Source organism: Rhipicephalus sanguineus, chromosome 5, assembly GCF_013339695.2.
Source record: "Rhipicephalus sanguineus isolate Rsan-2018 chromosome 5, BIME_Rsan_1.4, whole genome shotgun sequence".
NCBI lineage: Eukaryota > Metazoa > Arthropoda > Arachnida > Ixodida > Ixodidae > Rhipicephalus > Rhipicephalus sanguineus.
Window position 1 is genome coordinate 30,829,561 of NC_051180.1, and position 17,374 is coordinate 30,846,934.

At 44.6% G+C, this 17,374-nt stretch overlaps 3 protein-coding genes across 6 annotated transcripts in view; 1 reads left to right on the forward strand and 2 right to left on the reverse strand.

Annotated features, from left to right (window-relative positions):
- Positions 1-1,770, reverse strand: part of LOC119393423 (trithorax group protein osa) — a gene marked incomplete in the record, with an annotated part of 81,181 nt that extends 79,411 nt beyond the window's left edge. The window contains 1 exon segment of the mRNA XM_049416243.1: positions 1,452-1,770. Coding sequence (XP_049272200.1) covers positions 1,452-1,502 — 51 coding nt within the window.
- A 334-nt stretch (positions 1,771-2,104) lies between these two features.
- On the forward strand, positions 2,105-11,280 carry LOC119393424 (serine/threonine-protein phosphatase 2A 65 kDa regulatory subunit A alpha isoform). Of its 3 annotated transcripts, none has more exons than XM_049416244.1 (8): positions 2,105-2,322; positions 3,914-4,004; positions 5,792-5,892; positions 6,848-7,228; positions 7,937-8,946; positions 10,089-10,180; positions 10,700-10,730; positions 10,821-11,280. In XM_049416244.1, the coding sequence occupies exons 1-8, from the start codon at positions 2,239-2,241 to the stop codon at positions 10,882-10,884; spliced, it is 1,854 nt and encodes a 617-aa protein (XP_049272201.1). In that variant the 5' UTR covers positions 2,105-2,238; the 3' UTR covers positions 10,885-11,280. The 3 variants fall into 3 exon arrangements, with proteins under 3 accessions (XP_049272201.1, XP_037516362.1, XP_037516363.1); XM_037660434.2 differs by having other exon boundaries at positions 2,136-2,322; positions 10,703-10,730; XM_037660435.2 differs by lacking the exon at positions 10,700-10,730 and having other exon boundaries at positions 2,137-2,322.
- A 3,861-nt stretch (positions 11,281-15,141) lies between these two features.
- Positions 15,142-17,374, reverse strand: part of LOC119393427 (vacuolar protein sorting-associated protein 26C) — a 32,137-nt gene continuing 29,904 nt past the window's right edge. For both annotated transcript variants that reach the window (XM_049416245.1, XM_037660437.2), the window contains exons 7-8: positions 17,093-17,218; positions 15,142-15,238 (exon numbers count right to left, since the gene is read on the reverse strand). In XM_049416245.1, coding sequence (XP_049272202.1) covers positions 15,156-15,238; positions 17,093-17,218 — 209 coding nt within the window. In that variant the 3' untranslated portion in view covers positions 15,142-15,155. The remainder of the gene's footprint in view (positions 15,239-17,092; positions 17,219-17,374) is intronic.

Below are 17,374 nucleotides of genomic sequence, written 5' to 3' on the forward strand. Positions count from 1 at the left end.
AGAGTACTCAGTTCTAGAAGTAGTTACGCCTTACCAATATTAAAAGTTAATTCAGCAAAGTCATTAAATTTATACCATGAATCAGGAGTTGATATGTGTAGCCTTACTGCAACAAAATTTTTCTATCTGTACTAGCAGATCTGACATGCTTATTTAATGACACTTGCCACTGCTGAATGCGGATTGCTTGACACACACAACTTTGTGGTACATTATATATTGAAAGCGGAAGCAAGCAGATCAAGTGCTGTACTTGCACAGTATACAACTCAGAGCGCAAAAGTCGCTGTGTTATTTGTTTCTTTTATAGGTTCCTATAAATCTGTTATTTTAGAGCAAAAGAAAGCTAACGCTGTGTTTATAACTTCCCTTAGCGTGACGTCACACGTTAATGACTATGGCGGCCGGTAGTGCCGCATAGTCGTTCAGGAGCCCAAGGAAACTGCGATTTCAAACGGTCGTCATTAATTATACACTGAATATAGCGCCGAAATATTTCGGAATTGGCATGTCTAATCTTTGTTGAAGCAGGGAAAATCACAACCGGGCAGCTTCATTTTCTTTTCACGACCCCTTTAAGCTAGGACTTTCAAGGCAACCAGTAATCTACAGCCCTCTCTACGAGTGAAACAAAGAAAGTACATAAGGAATGTTTGGATTATATAAGATTATGATTATAGAAGTGCTTCGTATAATAATTAAAAAAAGTCATGTCATGTGGCAAGTGCACAGAATGGGTATGATTTCAGTAGCTCCATCGAGACACCAATTTTGCAAGTAAGCACCACCAAGTCAACATGAAGAATTGAGGCCCCTAGAGATGTTACGATGCTATCAGCAGCCTACTACACAACAAAAATGTGTCTATACCTCTGCAATACTGTCATTTTAGAATTTGCGCAGAAATATTCGAATTATCTCGTAACAGGCGCTTACCAAACTACAAATATTAATTGCTAACCTCTTTTACCGCGTTTATAGCAATACTTCGTCATTACAAACACATATATGATTCTTATAGAACCGCCTAGTTTACCTGTAATCACTTTCTTTTTTCACTGAGAACAACTTCGTCTTCCGCACTGTTCCGACATCGATACGACGTGTTGTGTAGCTACACGAATGAACACAAGCAATAGGCGTTTCACTCGTTTTCTCTGCTTAGAACGCACCTGTCATACGCTACGACAAAGTTCACAAGAACGCACTAAGATGCACCGATGACAAAGACAACTGAGAGATAGCACTAATGGTAAGAAACACACGAAAGCCACATGACACTCAGAAATAACACCGTCGTAGCAGGCAGCCTAGCGGGATAGATGTTCTCTGGCCTAGCTGTCATGGAACACGCGCACACGGTGCCCGTTTCAGAACACGGTTCCTCACTTCCTTCGTCCATTCCACAAGCCTGCATGGCATAGGTAAGTAAATGAGACAGCCAAACTTACGTCTTCTGACATGTTTCCGGCGCCAGGATCCGCACGTGTTGTCTGGTACATGTTTTTGTCGGCGCATGCGGATACGTTGCTGTGACTAACGCCGGCGACGTGCTGCTGAAGGACCGTTACGCATACGCGTATATTGTGCGAAACGGACCTACTGCAATTATTAACAGACCTACTGATTACCTTAATAGACGCTTCACGACAACCCTTTCGACGAAGAAAGGCGGCCCCAGTATGTACAAAAAAAGGTAACGCTTCCAAACACAACGAGAATATCGAAACTACATAAAAGAACAAAATACAAATCTCTCGGCTTTGGCTTGGCTGCGGCGGTGCTGACTTTTGAAGCAATATTTAGGAGCCGATGTGCAGTATTCAAAATGTGTCCCTTATTTTAGCAGTAATAAAACTATAATAAAACTATAAATTAAATTACGTTTCTTATTTATTTTACCATAATTATGCGAGTTTATTTAATGTTTTTATGACCATGTAAACAGTGCCAATTTCTGAGGCCACTGAAGTATGCTCCAAAAATTAAATGACTGTTTTTACTTGTGTATTTCACTTTTTTACAACACGTTTCAGTAAATGTTCATTTATATAGCAAGCACGGCCTTTTACGTAGCAGAGCCCACAGGTTGAAATATAGTTGTAGTGATTTTCGTATTCGATTTGATTTTGCGGTTGTCTTGTTGTCTTGCCTCTGCTGCTGTAGCCCGTAGCCAGTCGTGTGTGTTGTTTTCATTTTGCAGCGGGTCTTGCCGACCTGCCCCGTGATTACGTACAAATGGCAGCGAGCGATACCAATACGGAAGATTCACTCTATCCAATCGCGGTATTAATCGACGAACTAAGGAATGAAGATGTCCAGGTGAGCTTTGTCGCCGCCTCACGCTCGGTGAACCTCGACTACCGTGTTAGTCCTAACCGATTGTATGGCGACGGCTTTGCGAAGGCGGCGAAGTTGTAACTGCCCTCACGCCAGTTTCCTTCTTTTTCGCGTCATTTTGCGTTGAAAAGTGCTGTGCAACCTACCTCACCAGTATCCTTGGAGGCCTCCGTCATCTTGTGGTAGTTTTAACGCGCTATGTGTACCTGTAGGCTGTTATGACGCTTGGCTACCTCGTCAGTCATTGCATAAAATTTACCCAAGAAAAAAAAAAGAGATTTGCTTAGGATGAGTGTAATTAACAAAGCTTCATTAGGTCATTGGAACTAAATGCGGTATGTTTATAATGGAGCCGCTTGTATCAGGTGTAAATATCGGGCAATGCCCGGCGACGCGCCGTGGGCCGCAATCTCGTTCCGCTGCGAAGTGCGAGTTGATCGATCAATCTAGTAAGTTGGCACCCGTGTCGTTTGGTACTTCCTTTGCCAATAATAATAATAATAAGCAAACGTATTTATAAGCACGTTAACACGAAGTTGCGGAAAGGGGCATGTGTTGCTCGGACGACGTCGTTCCGTCCGGGTGGAGTACTATGCTGAAAAGTGCACTTAGCGAGTCATTTTGTGATACCCAGTACTTCTTAAAGCCCATTGCCTTTTTTCCGGGTTTTGGCCGGATATACTTGTGGATATGCAAATGCACGGACTGCAAGTACCATTAAAGTGATTTATGTAAAACTAGCGACTCAGTAGTGCGTGGGAAAGCGAACTCTTGTTCCTCGTAATAAAGAACTGAAATCTTGCATAAAACCCGAGCTCGCGTTATCTGCACATATGCATCTAGGAAGCACTCAGATTTCTTCCGTGGGAAGCACACAGATATCTTCCGTCATTTAACCTTTCAAAGTATATGACACTGTGATTATTTGCATGCGATCACCTATTTAAATGTGTGTGACACAAGGGACACTATTGGGACTACTCCAGGCATAAACATGACCACTGCATGTTTACTCGTGAAAGTAAACAAAATGTGTATGCATTGACATTTGTTGTAAGCATTCATTTAATTGCTTCACTAAAGCCATGCTTGGCACAGGCTTCTTACACATGCATTGAATCTGCATCACTTTTTGTTTCATGGTCACCACAGAAGCTCATGACGTTTATTAAAGTTCAGTGTCATTTACTTGAATGCAGCAAGCTCATCTACCATTGCTCAAGTGCAGACTCGCCTTTAGTAGCATGTTGTGTTTGCCGTTGTGCTCATGCAAACCATTTGGTAGTATTCTTTAAGTGGACAGCACCTATCTGTGAGAAAACAACAGAAAAAGCGAGAAAAAAACGCCTCTGATGACATTCTTGAGTCATGCCAATTTAACATTGTTAGAAAAAGAATTGGGCAAGCTTGTTCATTTTGGAAGGTGCCGATGTTTTTTACAGTCATGTGTTTGCAGTCTTTCGAAATTGCTTAACACATTGTAGCTCACAAAAAACTACTAATGTGTTATTTACAACATTTCATCTGCCTGGTACTTTCAGTGAGTAAAGCATTTAGCTTTTTTTCATTTCAGTTGCGGCTGAACAGCATCAAGAAGCTGTCAACTATTGCGTTGGCCCTTGGTGTGGAGCGAACCCGCAGCGAGTTGATCCCTTTCCTCACTGGTAAATGGTTTCTCCATGCGTATTCGGTTTCACGCTGCTGGTGCCACTTCACTAAGATCTCTATGAGCTTCTTTTTCTATATTTGTCATAACTGCAATTAAGGCTGAATATACATAGCACTGCTTGGCGCTTTTTATTTCTTCGAAGCCTGGCATTCAGAATTACTTTTTTGTGGCCCTTAAATGGCAGGATGCACAAATAACGCTCATCGATATTTTTTGCAACTGTTGTACTTTGCTGAAGCTGTCCCCTTGCTACAGCACCACGGCATGCTAATTGTTGGGCAACCATCTCATTTAAGTTCTACATAAGGAGCACTAGTTGTGCTTTATACTTTTTATTGTTTCTAGAAGATGTGCCTTTCACTTCAATACACCTGAGCAGGGCGCATGAACAATGAAATATTGAATCTCACCTCCCTTTGGTGGTATCGTAGCGGCGGATAACAATTTACTCCTATGACCATTTTGACTCGTGGTTTCTGCAAGGTGTTAGGATGTTGATTGCTGAGGCATTAAAGGGCCCCTAAACTACCGGGGGCACCCCGCAAATTCCAAGAAACAACTCCTCTCCGGGCCTCTCGGCAATCCTCATCCCCTCGGCGTTTGCCATGACGTCAGCATGTCGTCTGCTCATCATCCATGATACCTGTTTGACCGCTCACAGGTACACGTGCTCGCCACTCTTCCTCGCACGGCAAGGAGGAGAGACGAGCCGACAAACGAAGGGAGGAGTGGAACGAGCGAGGGCCTCTTTTGTACACTTTTAACTCTGCTATTATGGCACCGTTTCGAAAATTTTGCCTACATGTTCGTTGTAGACTCCTGCACAAATTCAGCACCACTATATTTCGACTTCTGGGTGGTTTAAGGGCTCTTTAAGGATTGTTATTGCTTGGTATAATTTCAGTCATCACACTCAGGTGTGGCAGGAAGTAACATAAAGACATACAAGCAGGTATTCCTTGGCCAATCACATTAAACGCATTGAATGCATGGTCAATTTATGCAGAAAGTGCTTCTTTATTGAATGACGACACTCTTGCATCAAAACATCCAGTATGAGTAAAACATGTCTGTCCTTTTGAGTAAAACAGACAAGAAATTCATTTTGTGTATACCTTTGTAAAGGGAGCAGTGGACTTGTATGCAGTGCAGAATCCTGCTCAGCTGTAGCGGAAGATTGCATTGGATATAATGTAGGTTCGAAACTTTGTACAGCAGGTCAAAACGAAAATGCGTATGTAACTTGAAAAGAAGCGTATGTAACTGACTTTTAACAGTAATTGAACTAACAAAGCAGAAGACTTGCAGCACTTTGGTACTACTTAAATTTTAAACACGGTTAGAATGCATCTGGACTAAATACTTAGTGCATTGTCTGCTCTGCAGTCACAGCTTTAGCACGTTTAGAGAATGGGCGAGGAGGAATGTAGCGCTTTAGCTCTTGTGATAGGCTTTGTCCCGCTTCATTGCACCACATGTCTGTCACTGCTGCTCGCATGTGGTGGCACGAACTCGCTGTCCTCTCTGGCTGCTCTAGGCATGATCAAAGGTAAACGCAACCTCTTGTGTAGACAAAATTTCATTGTAGCTACTACTCTGTCTATCGCATACTAACTCTTTTGGGAGCGTTTTGTCGGTAACGCTGTCATTCGCTTGCTCCTCAAGTCCACATTAGTTAAAACGGCAGGCACCAGCTTTAAATTAAGCCCTTCGTTTGAGATGGATGTGGGTGGCGATGGGCCCTGGCCTCAGGCGAGGGTGTTGCTTTTTTTGGTGATGCAGACACCATCTACGATGAAGACGAGGTGCTTCTGGCGCTTGCCGAGCAGCTGGGCAACTTCACACCACTGGTTGGTGGCCCTGAGTTTGTCCATTGCCTTCTGGTATGTATCAGCCATACATGTTTTCGTACTTCCTGTTACGCTGTGTAACAGTGTACTAATGCCAAATACTTAACTGCTATTAAGTACATAGAAAAGTGAAAGAAAGTTTGGATGTCTTTCAAGTGGCATTTATTTTCAATTTGTTTCTTTCGTAAAAAAAAGTTGCATGAGCAGGAACGCCTACAGCTCTTTCGTTGCTAATGTTGAAGAAATTGCAAAATACATTCCACATTGTGCCAAAATTATAAGATAGTGCAACCTTTGTCATGGGCAATGTAAGGGTTAATACCTTAATTATTTCAGTGCTTAAAATTAGTATTGGCACTCTATGCTCAATGCTTGGATGAAGTGATCGGTGTGTGTGGCACAAGATTGTGCACTGATTACTTTATGGCCTTAGTTTCTTCGTGTACCTTAGAATGATTGCATACATTCTGCAAGATAAAAATATAAGGCAACATTGAATTGAATTATGTAACTCATACCTACACCTTTCTTTCATGCATGGCATTCTTTGGTAGCAAATATAAACAATTGAGAAAGTATGCTTTGTAGCAGAGCGAGGGACATTGACAATGTGAAATGTCAAACACAGGACTTCGTTGTTGTCTTGCACTGCTCCCAACCATGAATCTTTACCTACATATTCAATTCATTGCTCTTATAAAGAAAAGTGTATGCCTAGACTTTCTTGTTGTATGCAGAATGAAATGCAGTAGACCCTGAGTAAATGGAGATGCCTTAATTGGAACAACTGCCTCTACAATTATTGGTTTTGTACTTGAATTCTGCACCCCCGTTCATCTCTCAGTAAGTGAAACTCCTGTTAAATGGACCATATTTACCTGGTTCGTCCAGGTTCAGTTTAACGAGAGTCTACAGTAGTAGCATTGTAGTACTATTTGGTGTTTGAAGAAGTGCATGAAACCAGGTCTGAGCCTGTGTGCTCTTGCAGCCCCCTCTCGAGAGCCTGGCCACCGTGGAGGAGACGGTGGTACGGGACAAAGCGGTCGAGTCTCTGCGTGCCATCTCGCAGCAGCACAGTGCGGCTGACCTGGAGCAGTATTTTGTGCCCCTGGTGAAGCGGCTCGCCTCGGGCGACTGGTTTACGTCGCGTACGTCGGCGTGCGGCCTGTTTGCCGTCTGTTATCCGCGCGTGTCGCCAAACGTCAAAGCCGAGCTGCGTAGCCACTTCCGCAACCTGTGCCAGGATGACACGCCCATGGTGCGACGCGCGGCCGCCTCCAAGCTGGGTGAGCTGGCTCAGGTCGTCGAGCCCGAGTGGCTCAAAGGAGACCTGGTTGCCATGTGGGGATACCTCGCCCAGGATGAGCAGGTACGTCCTGCCTTTTATGCTGTTTGCAGTGGAATTCTGTGGTGCAATGAAGACAATGATGAGAGAGACGCATGAAAATAGGAGGAAAGTTTTCACGTGTCTCTTCTTGTCCTTGTCTCGTTCGTGCTGCTGAATTCCTTTGCTCTGAACCATCTAGCCTTGAGATTCTTCTGTTTGCAATGGCCTGCCGTGGTTGTTTAGCTTTGACTGAGCCTTGTTCTATTGTCCACAGGGATGTGAAGACATGTCCACTTTGATTTTGGCATTTGTTACATTAACTCGGGTGTCCAAGACCTGCGCAGTTGATAGCCATTTGCGGTATTTATACATATAGCACACCATTTTAAAGGGTCGCTTGAATTGTGAAGAGTAGACCTATATACTGTGTTCATGGTGCATGCCCGGAAAGCTTGCCAGAACCATCATAACAGTCTCTGGCACTTGCCTACTGCACTTGTGGAGTAAATCTCGTAAAATGTCTATTCTGTGGCTCCTTCTGTTGCAGCTTTCTATTCGTATAGCTAGTAGCATGGCAAAAAACAAACTTGACTATGCCATGTTTCTGAAAGGGTAAACAGCCCAGGTCTATGTTTGCATTTAGCGTCATTTAACATAATTGTCCTCTGGCATCCTCTCTTCGAGAAACAATTTTTTCACTTGAAGCGGGCTGCTGACTATCTATAAAACTGCGATGTTTTGTGCATGCAGGACAGTGTGCGGCTGCTTGCTGTAGAAGCTTGCGTGTCATTGGCCGGCCTCTTGCCACGAGAAGATCTGGAACCGCTGTTGCTGCCAACCTTGCGTCAGGCGGCCGAGGACAAAAGCTGGCGGGTGCGCTACATGGTGGCCGATCGTTTCACCGACCTGCAGAAGGCCCTCGGTCCCGAAGTGACGCGTGCTGACCTGGTGCTCGCCTTCCAGAACCTGCTCAAGGACTGTGAAGCCGAAGTACGGGCAGCTGCCGCCCACAAGGTCAAGGACTTCTGCCAGAACTTGCCTCCTGAGGTGCAGGAGCAGGTGATCATGAGCAACATCCTGCCCTGCGTTAAAGACCTCGTCTCCGACCCAAACCAGCACGTCAAGTCGGCCCTTGCCTCAGTCATCATGGGTCTCTCTCCGATTCTGGGCAAGCAGAACACCGTGGAGCACCTCCTCCCACTGTTCCTTTCGCAGCTGAAGGACGAGTGCCCAGAGGTTCGACTCAACATCATCTCCAACCTGGACTGCGTCAACGAGGTCATCGGCATCCAGCAGCTCTCGCAGTCGCTGCTGCCGGCCATCGTTGAGCTGGCCGAAGACTCCAAGTGGCGCGTGCGGCTGGCCATCATCGAGTACATGCCGCTGCTGGCGGGCCAGCTGGGTGTGGAGTTCTTCGACGAGAAGCTTAACGCGCTGTGCATGACGTGGCTGGTGGACCACGTGTTCGCCATACGCGAGGCTGCCACACAAAACCTGCGCAAGTTGGTCGACAAGTTTGGCAAGGACTGGGCACAGGCCACGGTCATCCCGAAAGTGCTGACCATGTCGCGTGACCAGAACTATCTTCACCGCATGACCTGCCTCTTTTGCATCAACGTGCTGGCCGAAGCGTGTGGCGGTGAGGTCACCAGCCGCCTGATGCTCGCCACTGTGCTCGGCCTTGCCAGCGACTCGGTTGCCAACGTCCGCTTCAATGTTGCCAAGACGCTTCAGCGCATCGCACCCCTCCTGGACCCGCCGTGAGTGTCCTCTTCCTATTGCCGAAGGCATTAGCAAGGCTCTTTGAAGGTGGAACGAGCTCTTTCTCAGGGGTGGGAGGGGTCACGTACTGAAGTCGCTGTAGCCCTTGTCGTGTGTTGAGGGCTGTGCTTTGTTGATGTGACATCTGGCTGCTGGGCACAGTGGCATAGGGCTTATGTGGAAAATTTCTAACACACTCACTCTCATTTCATTGTACAGATAGCTAGGGTGTTATGTAGAGTCAAGGTGTTAACCTGCTATTTATATGCAAACAAAGCCCATTAAAGTTGAACCCCTGTAAGAGACATGCACCATGGAGCAGTTCTTGTCCTTTACGTGCGGTGTCTTTTATAAGCAGGGTACCATGTTCTCATTTTCTAATCAATGCCTATTTCAATGTAGGCACGTGTCTCTTATACTCAATTGTCTGTTACATCAGTGTCTCTTATAAAGGGGTTCAACTGTTCTTGGCATTTTGCAGCATCTCCTTTGTTTCTATACATGCGGTATACCAACATGTAGTCCTTCATGTTCAGAAACATGACCGCTATGACAGTTCGCAGGTGTGTGGGCAGAAAAGGCACACCTGCGATTTCTGACAACATTCTCAACGTAATCTGCAGTTCAATAACATCTGCTGTCGGGCCAGTTGGTGCGTCGCTAGAAAGGAGTTCATAGGTGCAAACCAACAACATGGACGACATCTATTGGTTTGCCTCTGTGAATTCCTTCCTAGATAATCTGCAGTCGACAGTTCCAGCACAGCTGCTATAGGTTGACATCAAAGCAGCAGTGGTAGACTAGAAACCAGCCTATGTGATGTGGCGGAGTGAATAAGCCTTTAGTCAAAGCAAGCAATTGTGAATGTGACCCGTTCTGCAACATATAGAAAATTATTATCCAGGACCACTTTGCATGACTTAGTGTTGTGCCACTTTGCACAGCATGATCTATTTATATGCGTGTGCTCAGGAACGCTGGTTGAAACCCACTGAAATAACTGGTCATAGTACAACGAACTCTCTTTCAAACACTTGCATATGTGTCCCTTACACTGACAGGATGTAAGCAGAATGTTATGCGTAATAACCTGTGTCCTGCTGTGACTGTCATATTGCAGCAGTTGAAATGCATTTTGCAGGACACTGCAAGGCCAGGTAAAGCCCTGCTTGGAGAAGCTGAACACAGACCCTGACGTTGATGTTCGGTACTTTGCATCCGAAGCCCTGGCTGGTGGGTGAAGTGTTTGGTCTTGCGAAGTCTAAATGAGCAAAAATTCGCTCCGCTGACCAGAGTGCGTCTTGAGGTTTTTGCACTAAATTATTTTTGATACAGAAATTGACATAGAGCAGGATGTGCTGGCTTTCTATAATAGAAATGTAAAAAACGAGTGTCATCACAGTCGTTTGACAAAAAATTGAAAAGTGTTGCATTGAGAGCGCTGTCAAGTTGAAGTATGTGCAAGTGGTGACATTGATGCTTTGGACTGCCGAACTTTTTCGAAGCTAGTTTCATGTGCTGTAGTGTGGAACGTTTGCAGAAAAATTAGCGAATAATCACTGCAAATTGTGTTTCATCATAGTGCTAGGTGCAAGAACGAGATAACATGGAAAATAGCAAGGATAAAATGTAGGTATGAGACATCCCAGGTGTAAATCTAAATGTGCTTTCAGACGTTGCGATCGTAATTCGTAGTTGCCTAGAAAGGCGTTTGAGCATGAAATACATGCAGATATTTCGAATAACTTTCAGCAGTGAAAGAAGGTGGACAGCAGCCTCAAAGGTAGGCTCGAAAATGGTGTTGCAGGGCAGTGTTTTGTGGGTATGCGTACTAATGCACGTTCCCGTCTGTGTTTTGTCATCTTGTTCGCAGTGGTGCCGTGAACCCCCAGCCTGCCGCTACTTCACCCACTCCCGTCGTAGCCAGTAAAAATTAAAAGTTTCGACCTGCAGTATGTGTATGCGTACACACACACACTCGAGTGACCAGTGGCGTCTGATGCTGCCCTGCTGGCCAGAGCACTGCTGCCCGTTTTAATGGCATGAGTGAGGACAACTCTTTGGAAGGGCAACAAGCGGGGGAAGGTGTCTCGGGAGTTCTCATCATTGAGCTTGTGACGTGATCGTTGTAAACTAGTAAAAAAAAAATGCTTGCAAGGCTGCGCTCCTTGTTTGCTTTATTTTATTTTATTTTTTTGTCCGCACCTGTGAACGAGGAGCTCATTTAGAGGACACACACATCTCGGAAGCATTAACCAGACGTGATGGATGGTTGTTTTGAGGTTTTTATTGAGTTTGTGGCGCAATCATTAAAGGACTACTACATACTGACAGTGCTGCATTTATTTTTGCACATTTGGAAGTAGAAAGTATACATGAATTTCGTGCAGCACTCACGAGTTAGACGACGGATGGAAGAAGCACATGCTAGAGGCGCCGACTCTCAACTGAGGATTGTATGAAGAGCAAGAAGAAGAAAAAGGAGCACCAGTCCATAATCACTAACACGTGGCACTGCAAGATTAGCGCATTCTTTATTAAAAAGCGAAAACCGCAACAACATTCATAAAAACTGATAGTTTCATGCCCTCGTCTAATAGCCTCATCTTACGCCCTTGTATGTGCTCGGCCGGTAGTGATACTCCTTGTCCCGTAATCTAACTGATGGTTTGCTGACGCAGCCATTCCTTTTCTTTCGACAGTCGTCCTACTCGTGAGTGCTGCACGAAATTCGTGAACGCCAACCAACTCGCTCATCTTGCAATCTTAATGCAGAAAGTATAAACGTTCAAATGTACACAAAGGAAACTGCGTATTACCTACAGTGGTAGATTTACCGAGTTATGTACAACATATGTACTTTTGTTGTATACCAAAGTTATCAAGCAACACATTAGGTCTATTGCATTATGAAAGGCAAGTTTAAAAGGTGCAGAAGTGTGAATGCAGTTGCGAAAAAAGCCTGCAATCTTCATTGGTGTTGCAATTTGGTGGCATACGGTAATTAATGCTACTACATTGTTAAAAAAATTAGAATAAATACAACACTGCAGTGCACACCTCAAAAGCAAGTAACGTGCCTGTATTTACAGTTGTTTATGTAGAGCAATATGAATTAGTACAATTGGTAATTAAAACATTTTTCCAGCATATTAAGAAGGCTATTATGGGATTCATGTTTGGTTCCCTGTGCCCTCTTTTGCAAGAGTATTGCAGCAATCGAAAACAGGTTGAAAGTGGCCCACTGGCACCACCCACAACATTGCATGGCTACAGGAAAGTCAAAAGTAGACTTCCTTCCCAAGTACTAGAATTTTCACGTGACAGCCAGGGACGGTATCATCGGGGGGGTATGTGGGGGCAGCTACTCCCATAAGATTTCCACCTCCCGACAGCAAACATATTCTAAAGCACAGCACATAAGCTCCCAGCCACCCTGCCCCACTGAATGAACTGTTTTCGTAGCTGCCCCCCCCCCCAAAAAATTGGTGGCAGATATTGATGACTGAGCAAAAAACCATACTTTGCGGTGGAGAATATGGCTCTCAAAGCTAGAGCCCCTAAAGAATCCTGCTGTATATTCATAATATGGTTGCTACTAGTAAGAGTGAGCCAACATCAAATCACCATCCTCGGCCATATTCGTCCACCGCAGGACGAAGGCCTCACCCAATGATATTCAATTTGCCCTGTCTTGTGTAAGTTGGTAGCATTTTATTCCTGTGAACATCTAGATTTCACCACTTCGCCGAACTCCTTGTCGCATGTTTCCTTATTTTAAAGAGAGTAATAGTGGAACCTTGAGCCGCTGCCTCCTGTTAGAGTCTAGTTATCCGAGCAGAAACGTCCTGTATGACATCACTGGTACAGCGGCATGTCACTGTGGACTCTGGTTCTGGCAGTAGTGGTGCTGACAAAATAGTGAGGACCACAAAACAGCACAATGTAGGTTACTGGCCCCTCAGTGACATGGGCCAAGCACTGACACTGGCAAAATAGGGATACTTGTGCAATGCCAAGCAGAACCCTCCTTTTCATGCAAACTTTGGTGGTAGTATGATGTCATACGAGATGTTTCTGCTGATGTCACGGCTGTTTAGGACGCAGAAACCTTGCAGCCATCCTTGGCTGCATTTCGTCACAATTCTTTCAGCTATATATTCCTGGGAAGGGTCCGACTCATTCCAGCGTGTTTTTCACGCCAAGCGCAATGGGTGGTTCATGACCCCTTTAATTAACCAACTACAGATTTTCTGTCTTACACATTAGTATGTGACCCGTCCAGGTCCATTTTGTTTGTTTAATATCAACTATAGTCAGATACAACTTTAGGAGTCCGTGGCCTGCATGAATGGGTACACACTCCTACTGACGACGTAAGCTTGACTGCCGGTAAACTTGGCTTTGGTGAACGTTGCTGCGTGCATGAGAGGGACTATTTCTTTGGTGGCGGAGTCAATTGGTTGCTGCGCTTCAGCAGTCCGGGCGGGGCTTCTCTGTACTTCTTAAGTTGTATCCAACTACAGAATGTCGGCAATCCCTGTTTCTTCCCAGATTCATTCTGCTGTCTACTGATTCTTAATCATACGTCATTTTCCGTTTCATTGCACACTGCGTGGTCCTCAACTTTTTCTTGGGTTTCCTTCTTATTTTATAAGATTCAGCGCCAGTGGAGTTTTATTTTGCTTGACAGCGATACATAAAACCAAAAAGTAGCCCGGAGAGTCAACTATTGACAGGGATCTTCATTTTCTTATGCCATCTGAACAAGATACACATTGCAACTCGTGACATCAGATGTGTACAGTGCAATATTTAGAGAAAGTGGAGACTTTCTGTGCCAATTGCTGATGATGATATTCTATACCAAATCGACTATTCATTCTTAACTGATTATGTCACATTCATTAAAGGGGACGACAACCAATTTTTATGGTGCCTGTTTTCTTTACAGCAACGGAACACTTACCGGTCCAGGTGTCTAATCACGGAATGGTAACACGGAAAATGCCATGAAACATTCGTAATCAAACTTTTCGATCCGCAATGACTATGAAGCCAAATTATACATACTATGCATGCTGCAAGCAATGGAGGTGAACACGACAGCGAATTCGTGTGTGTGTGCTACAGTTTGCTGCACATGCGTGCACTTCGCACACATGCGCTATGGCTCAACATGTCGACTAGTTGCCATGAAGGCAGCGCTGCTTCTCAGTGTGCAACTTTTTTTACCTCGTAAGCAGCACAGAATAGAGCAGGGATGAATAATATACTCTACTTGAGCACTAATTATAGTGCGAAGGAAAGCATCAGTAGAGTGTACTAGAACAGGGGAGTGCTCGGAACGGCCACAGCACCTTACCAATGTACAGAATTGAAGCCCAAAGAGGGTCAAGCCGCTTGTGGCGCTTTGATCGGTAGTCAGCAAAGTGGTTCAGGGGTAGAATGCCCGCCTCCCACTCAGAAGGACCGGGTTCGAATGACAGCCGTAGATGGTGGGTTTTTATTTTTAGTGTCACTTCTTAGAGCTGTATTGGTTTGCCTTTGTGGCTTAAAACTAGCTTCAGTTGCTACGTATTGCTACAAAAGTAATGTAAAATGTGAAGTCTCGTATTTGCAAAAATCTCTGAGGCCATACTTTACGTTTTTGTTGAATGCCTTCCGTGGCGCTGCACAAGATTATGCTCACTCTCAAATTTCATCACATTTATGTTACTTCACATTTTACATTACTTTTTACATCCGACTACGTCCAGCAAAGTGAACGACTCCATAATCCGGCTTCAAGGCTCTCCCGCTATAGGCTGTGTGACGTACCGGCTTTTGTGACTTTGAAAACATGATTTAAAAATATAAATCCTACTCTGATCACAAAAAGGATGCTTGAATCTGTCACTATCATTGATGGTCTTTTCATTTACACCAGAATCTAATCACACGGCCAGTTGTCTGTCCCTTTAAGTGTACTACTAGTAGTAAAGAACTGCCTAGCAAGTTGACACTGCTTCCTTGCTTTATACTTCATGTTTCAAATTATTTATGGTAGGGGTCTGTAGTGGAGTGCATTTGGAGACCAGGAGAATGTTTTTCAGGCAGTTGGCACTGCTCTGTGGAGGAGTGCTTTCATACACAGCACTTGAAGAGACTGTTCACGAATGCACATTGGTCAGTGTATAGCTTGAAATGTGTACAGGTAGACCTAATTCTAGAATCTAGTTAGTTTTATTGGGTAGTTCTCAGTCATCAGGTGGTCATCTTCGAACACCACCACGATGTTGACTTCAAACTCTGCAAGAATGAAAAGAAGGCACAGAGGTGAATGGAACATAATAATAATTTATGCGGTTTAATGTCCGAAAACCATGATATGATTATGAGAGGTGCCGTAGTGGAGGGCTCCGGAATTTCGACCACCTGGGGTTTTTTACGTGCACCTAAATCTAAGTACACGGGCCTCGAAGATTCGCGCCTTGATCAGAAATGCGGCCGCCGCAGCCGGGGGTTCGATTCCGCGACCTGCGGGTCAGCAGTCGAGCACCTTAACCACTAGACCACCGTGGCGAGTAGGTGAATGGAACAAGCCACACAGTCCGCGACTGATTTTGCAATCCTTCCCAGCCAATGCTTTGAGGCAATTTTCATTTTCCGTTATGCAGTACGTAATAGGAACAATTGCAGGTTTGCAGAATCATGTTTTATGCTACTCATGCCTCCTCAGGCCAAGGCTTAAAACTGGAACGCTATATCTCGGAAGGGTTGGGGAATAGCAGTAGTACATTAGTATATTTTAGCACACTGCCAATACCAGGATTGTGTGAGCACCGACTGTCTCCCATTATCAACAACTTCAGACACAGTTACATTTTATAGCCAGCAGCGACTGTCATTAAAATACCTCAAATGTGGGCGATAATCACGAATGTTATTTCTACTAGTCGACATTTAAAAATTATCACAGGGCATCAGTGAGTGTGGAATAGAAGTCTGTCAATGTGTACGTACAGTTAAACCCCTTCATAAGAGACATGCACTAGGGAGGAAATCTTGTATATTATATGAGGTGTTTCTTATAAGCAGGGTATAATGTTCACATTTTCTGATCAATCCTTATTTCAATGTAGGCACACTGGTGTCTCTTATACCCAATTGACTTTTAAATGAATGTCTCTTATAAAGGGGTGTGACTGTACTATGTAAAAGTGTACCTATTTGCTAGGAACCTTTTCCTACTTGCCGGTTTCTAAAAGTACAGAAAAGTCAATCCCGATTGACCACATCGTTCTTTGGCACGAATGCTAAGGAGCCAATTGGATCGGTCGTGCAAGTGATGTCCTGAAACAATGCTATGTCCCGGAATAAGTGTGGCTGAAAACTCTCAATGGCAACACACTGGAACTGCTAGCAATGTGCACATCAAAAATCTTGCAATAAATTGCACACTTTACGCACAGCACCTAAATAGTGTGTTTATCGTCCAGGGGACCTGGATGCTACCAGGTCAATTGTCTCACAATAAAAACATTGCCAAAACCATTACACAGTCCCTTTAATATCAAACAGGAAAAATTCTGCTTGATTATATAGTCACATGTGTTTGTTATATTAGGTTTTAACTACATAGAAGGGGAAAACTAGGTAATAATATGTAATAGGAAGTTAGCAGGTCCATTCCCCTAACAGCCATGTAAGTGGGTGCTGTCACCAATACGGTTCCCCACTAGGGGGTGAAAACAAGCTTCACAGTGGATGTAAAAATGAATATGAAGCGATGATGGGCTTTCCACAACGCCCTGCCTTTGGTCTCCAGCTTTCTGGGGGTAAAAGTGGTAACAGCTCTTGGAATGCAACATCAGTGGTCCTTGGCCAGCATTACTGTGAAAAACCTGCACAGCCATAACCTTGCACTTTAAAGAATGACAGGACAGGTCCGACTGAATAAAGGTATGGGGCAGACATCACGCCCCTCTCAGATGGTTAGGGGGGCGACCGCCACCCCTGCCCCCCTCATGCGCACGCCTATGGTCGTTACACCAGTATGAAGAAGGCCTGGGCATCCATGAGTGGTTGTCTATCAATCGGTGAGTTGGCTTATCACTTAGGGTCTTGATCTATGGTTTTATATAGCAACAAGTGTGTCCTTACCTATCTTGAAATTGTTGGTGATGAGCGTGGGGCAGGTGAAGAGCCTTGGGAAGACCATGTAGATGGGGATGTCAATGCCTCGACACACATCGCCCTCACCAATCTGGATGTTCTGGATTTCGGTGGCTGGATGCAGCAATGGCATTATATTATTGACATCATGGCATATACCAGACAAAAAAAAATCTTGCACTACACTTGTCAGCACCGCAAATTGCTGCATCATTTTCCACAAGTGGTGAAAAATGCTGACAGCTCTCAGAAAAGAATACCGGTATTAAT

Bases quoted from the DNA above. Each gene is read 5' to 3' on its own strand.
- LOC119393424 (XM_049416244.1), top strand. From the start codon at position 2,239: ATGGCAGCGAGCGATACCAATACGGAAGATTCACTCTATCCAATCGCG. The intron at 2,323-3,913 runs GTGAGCTTTGTC...TTTTCATTTCAG, and splicing joins TAAGGAATGAAGATGTCCAG to TTGCGGCTGAACAGCATCAA. The intron at 5,893-6,847 runs GTATGTATCAGC...GTGCTCTTGCAG, and splicing joins AGTTTGTCCATTGCCTTCTG to CCCCCTCTCGAGAGCCTGGC.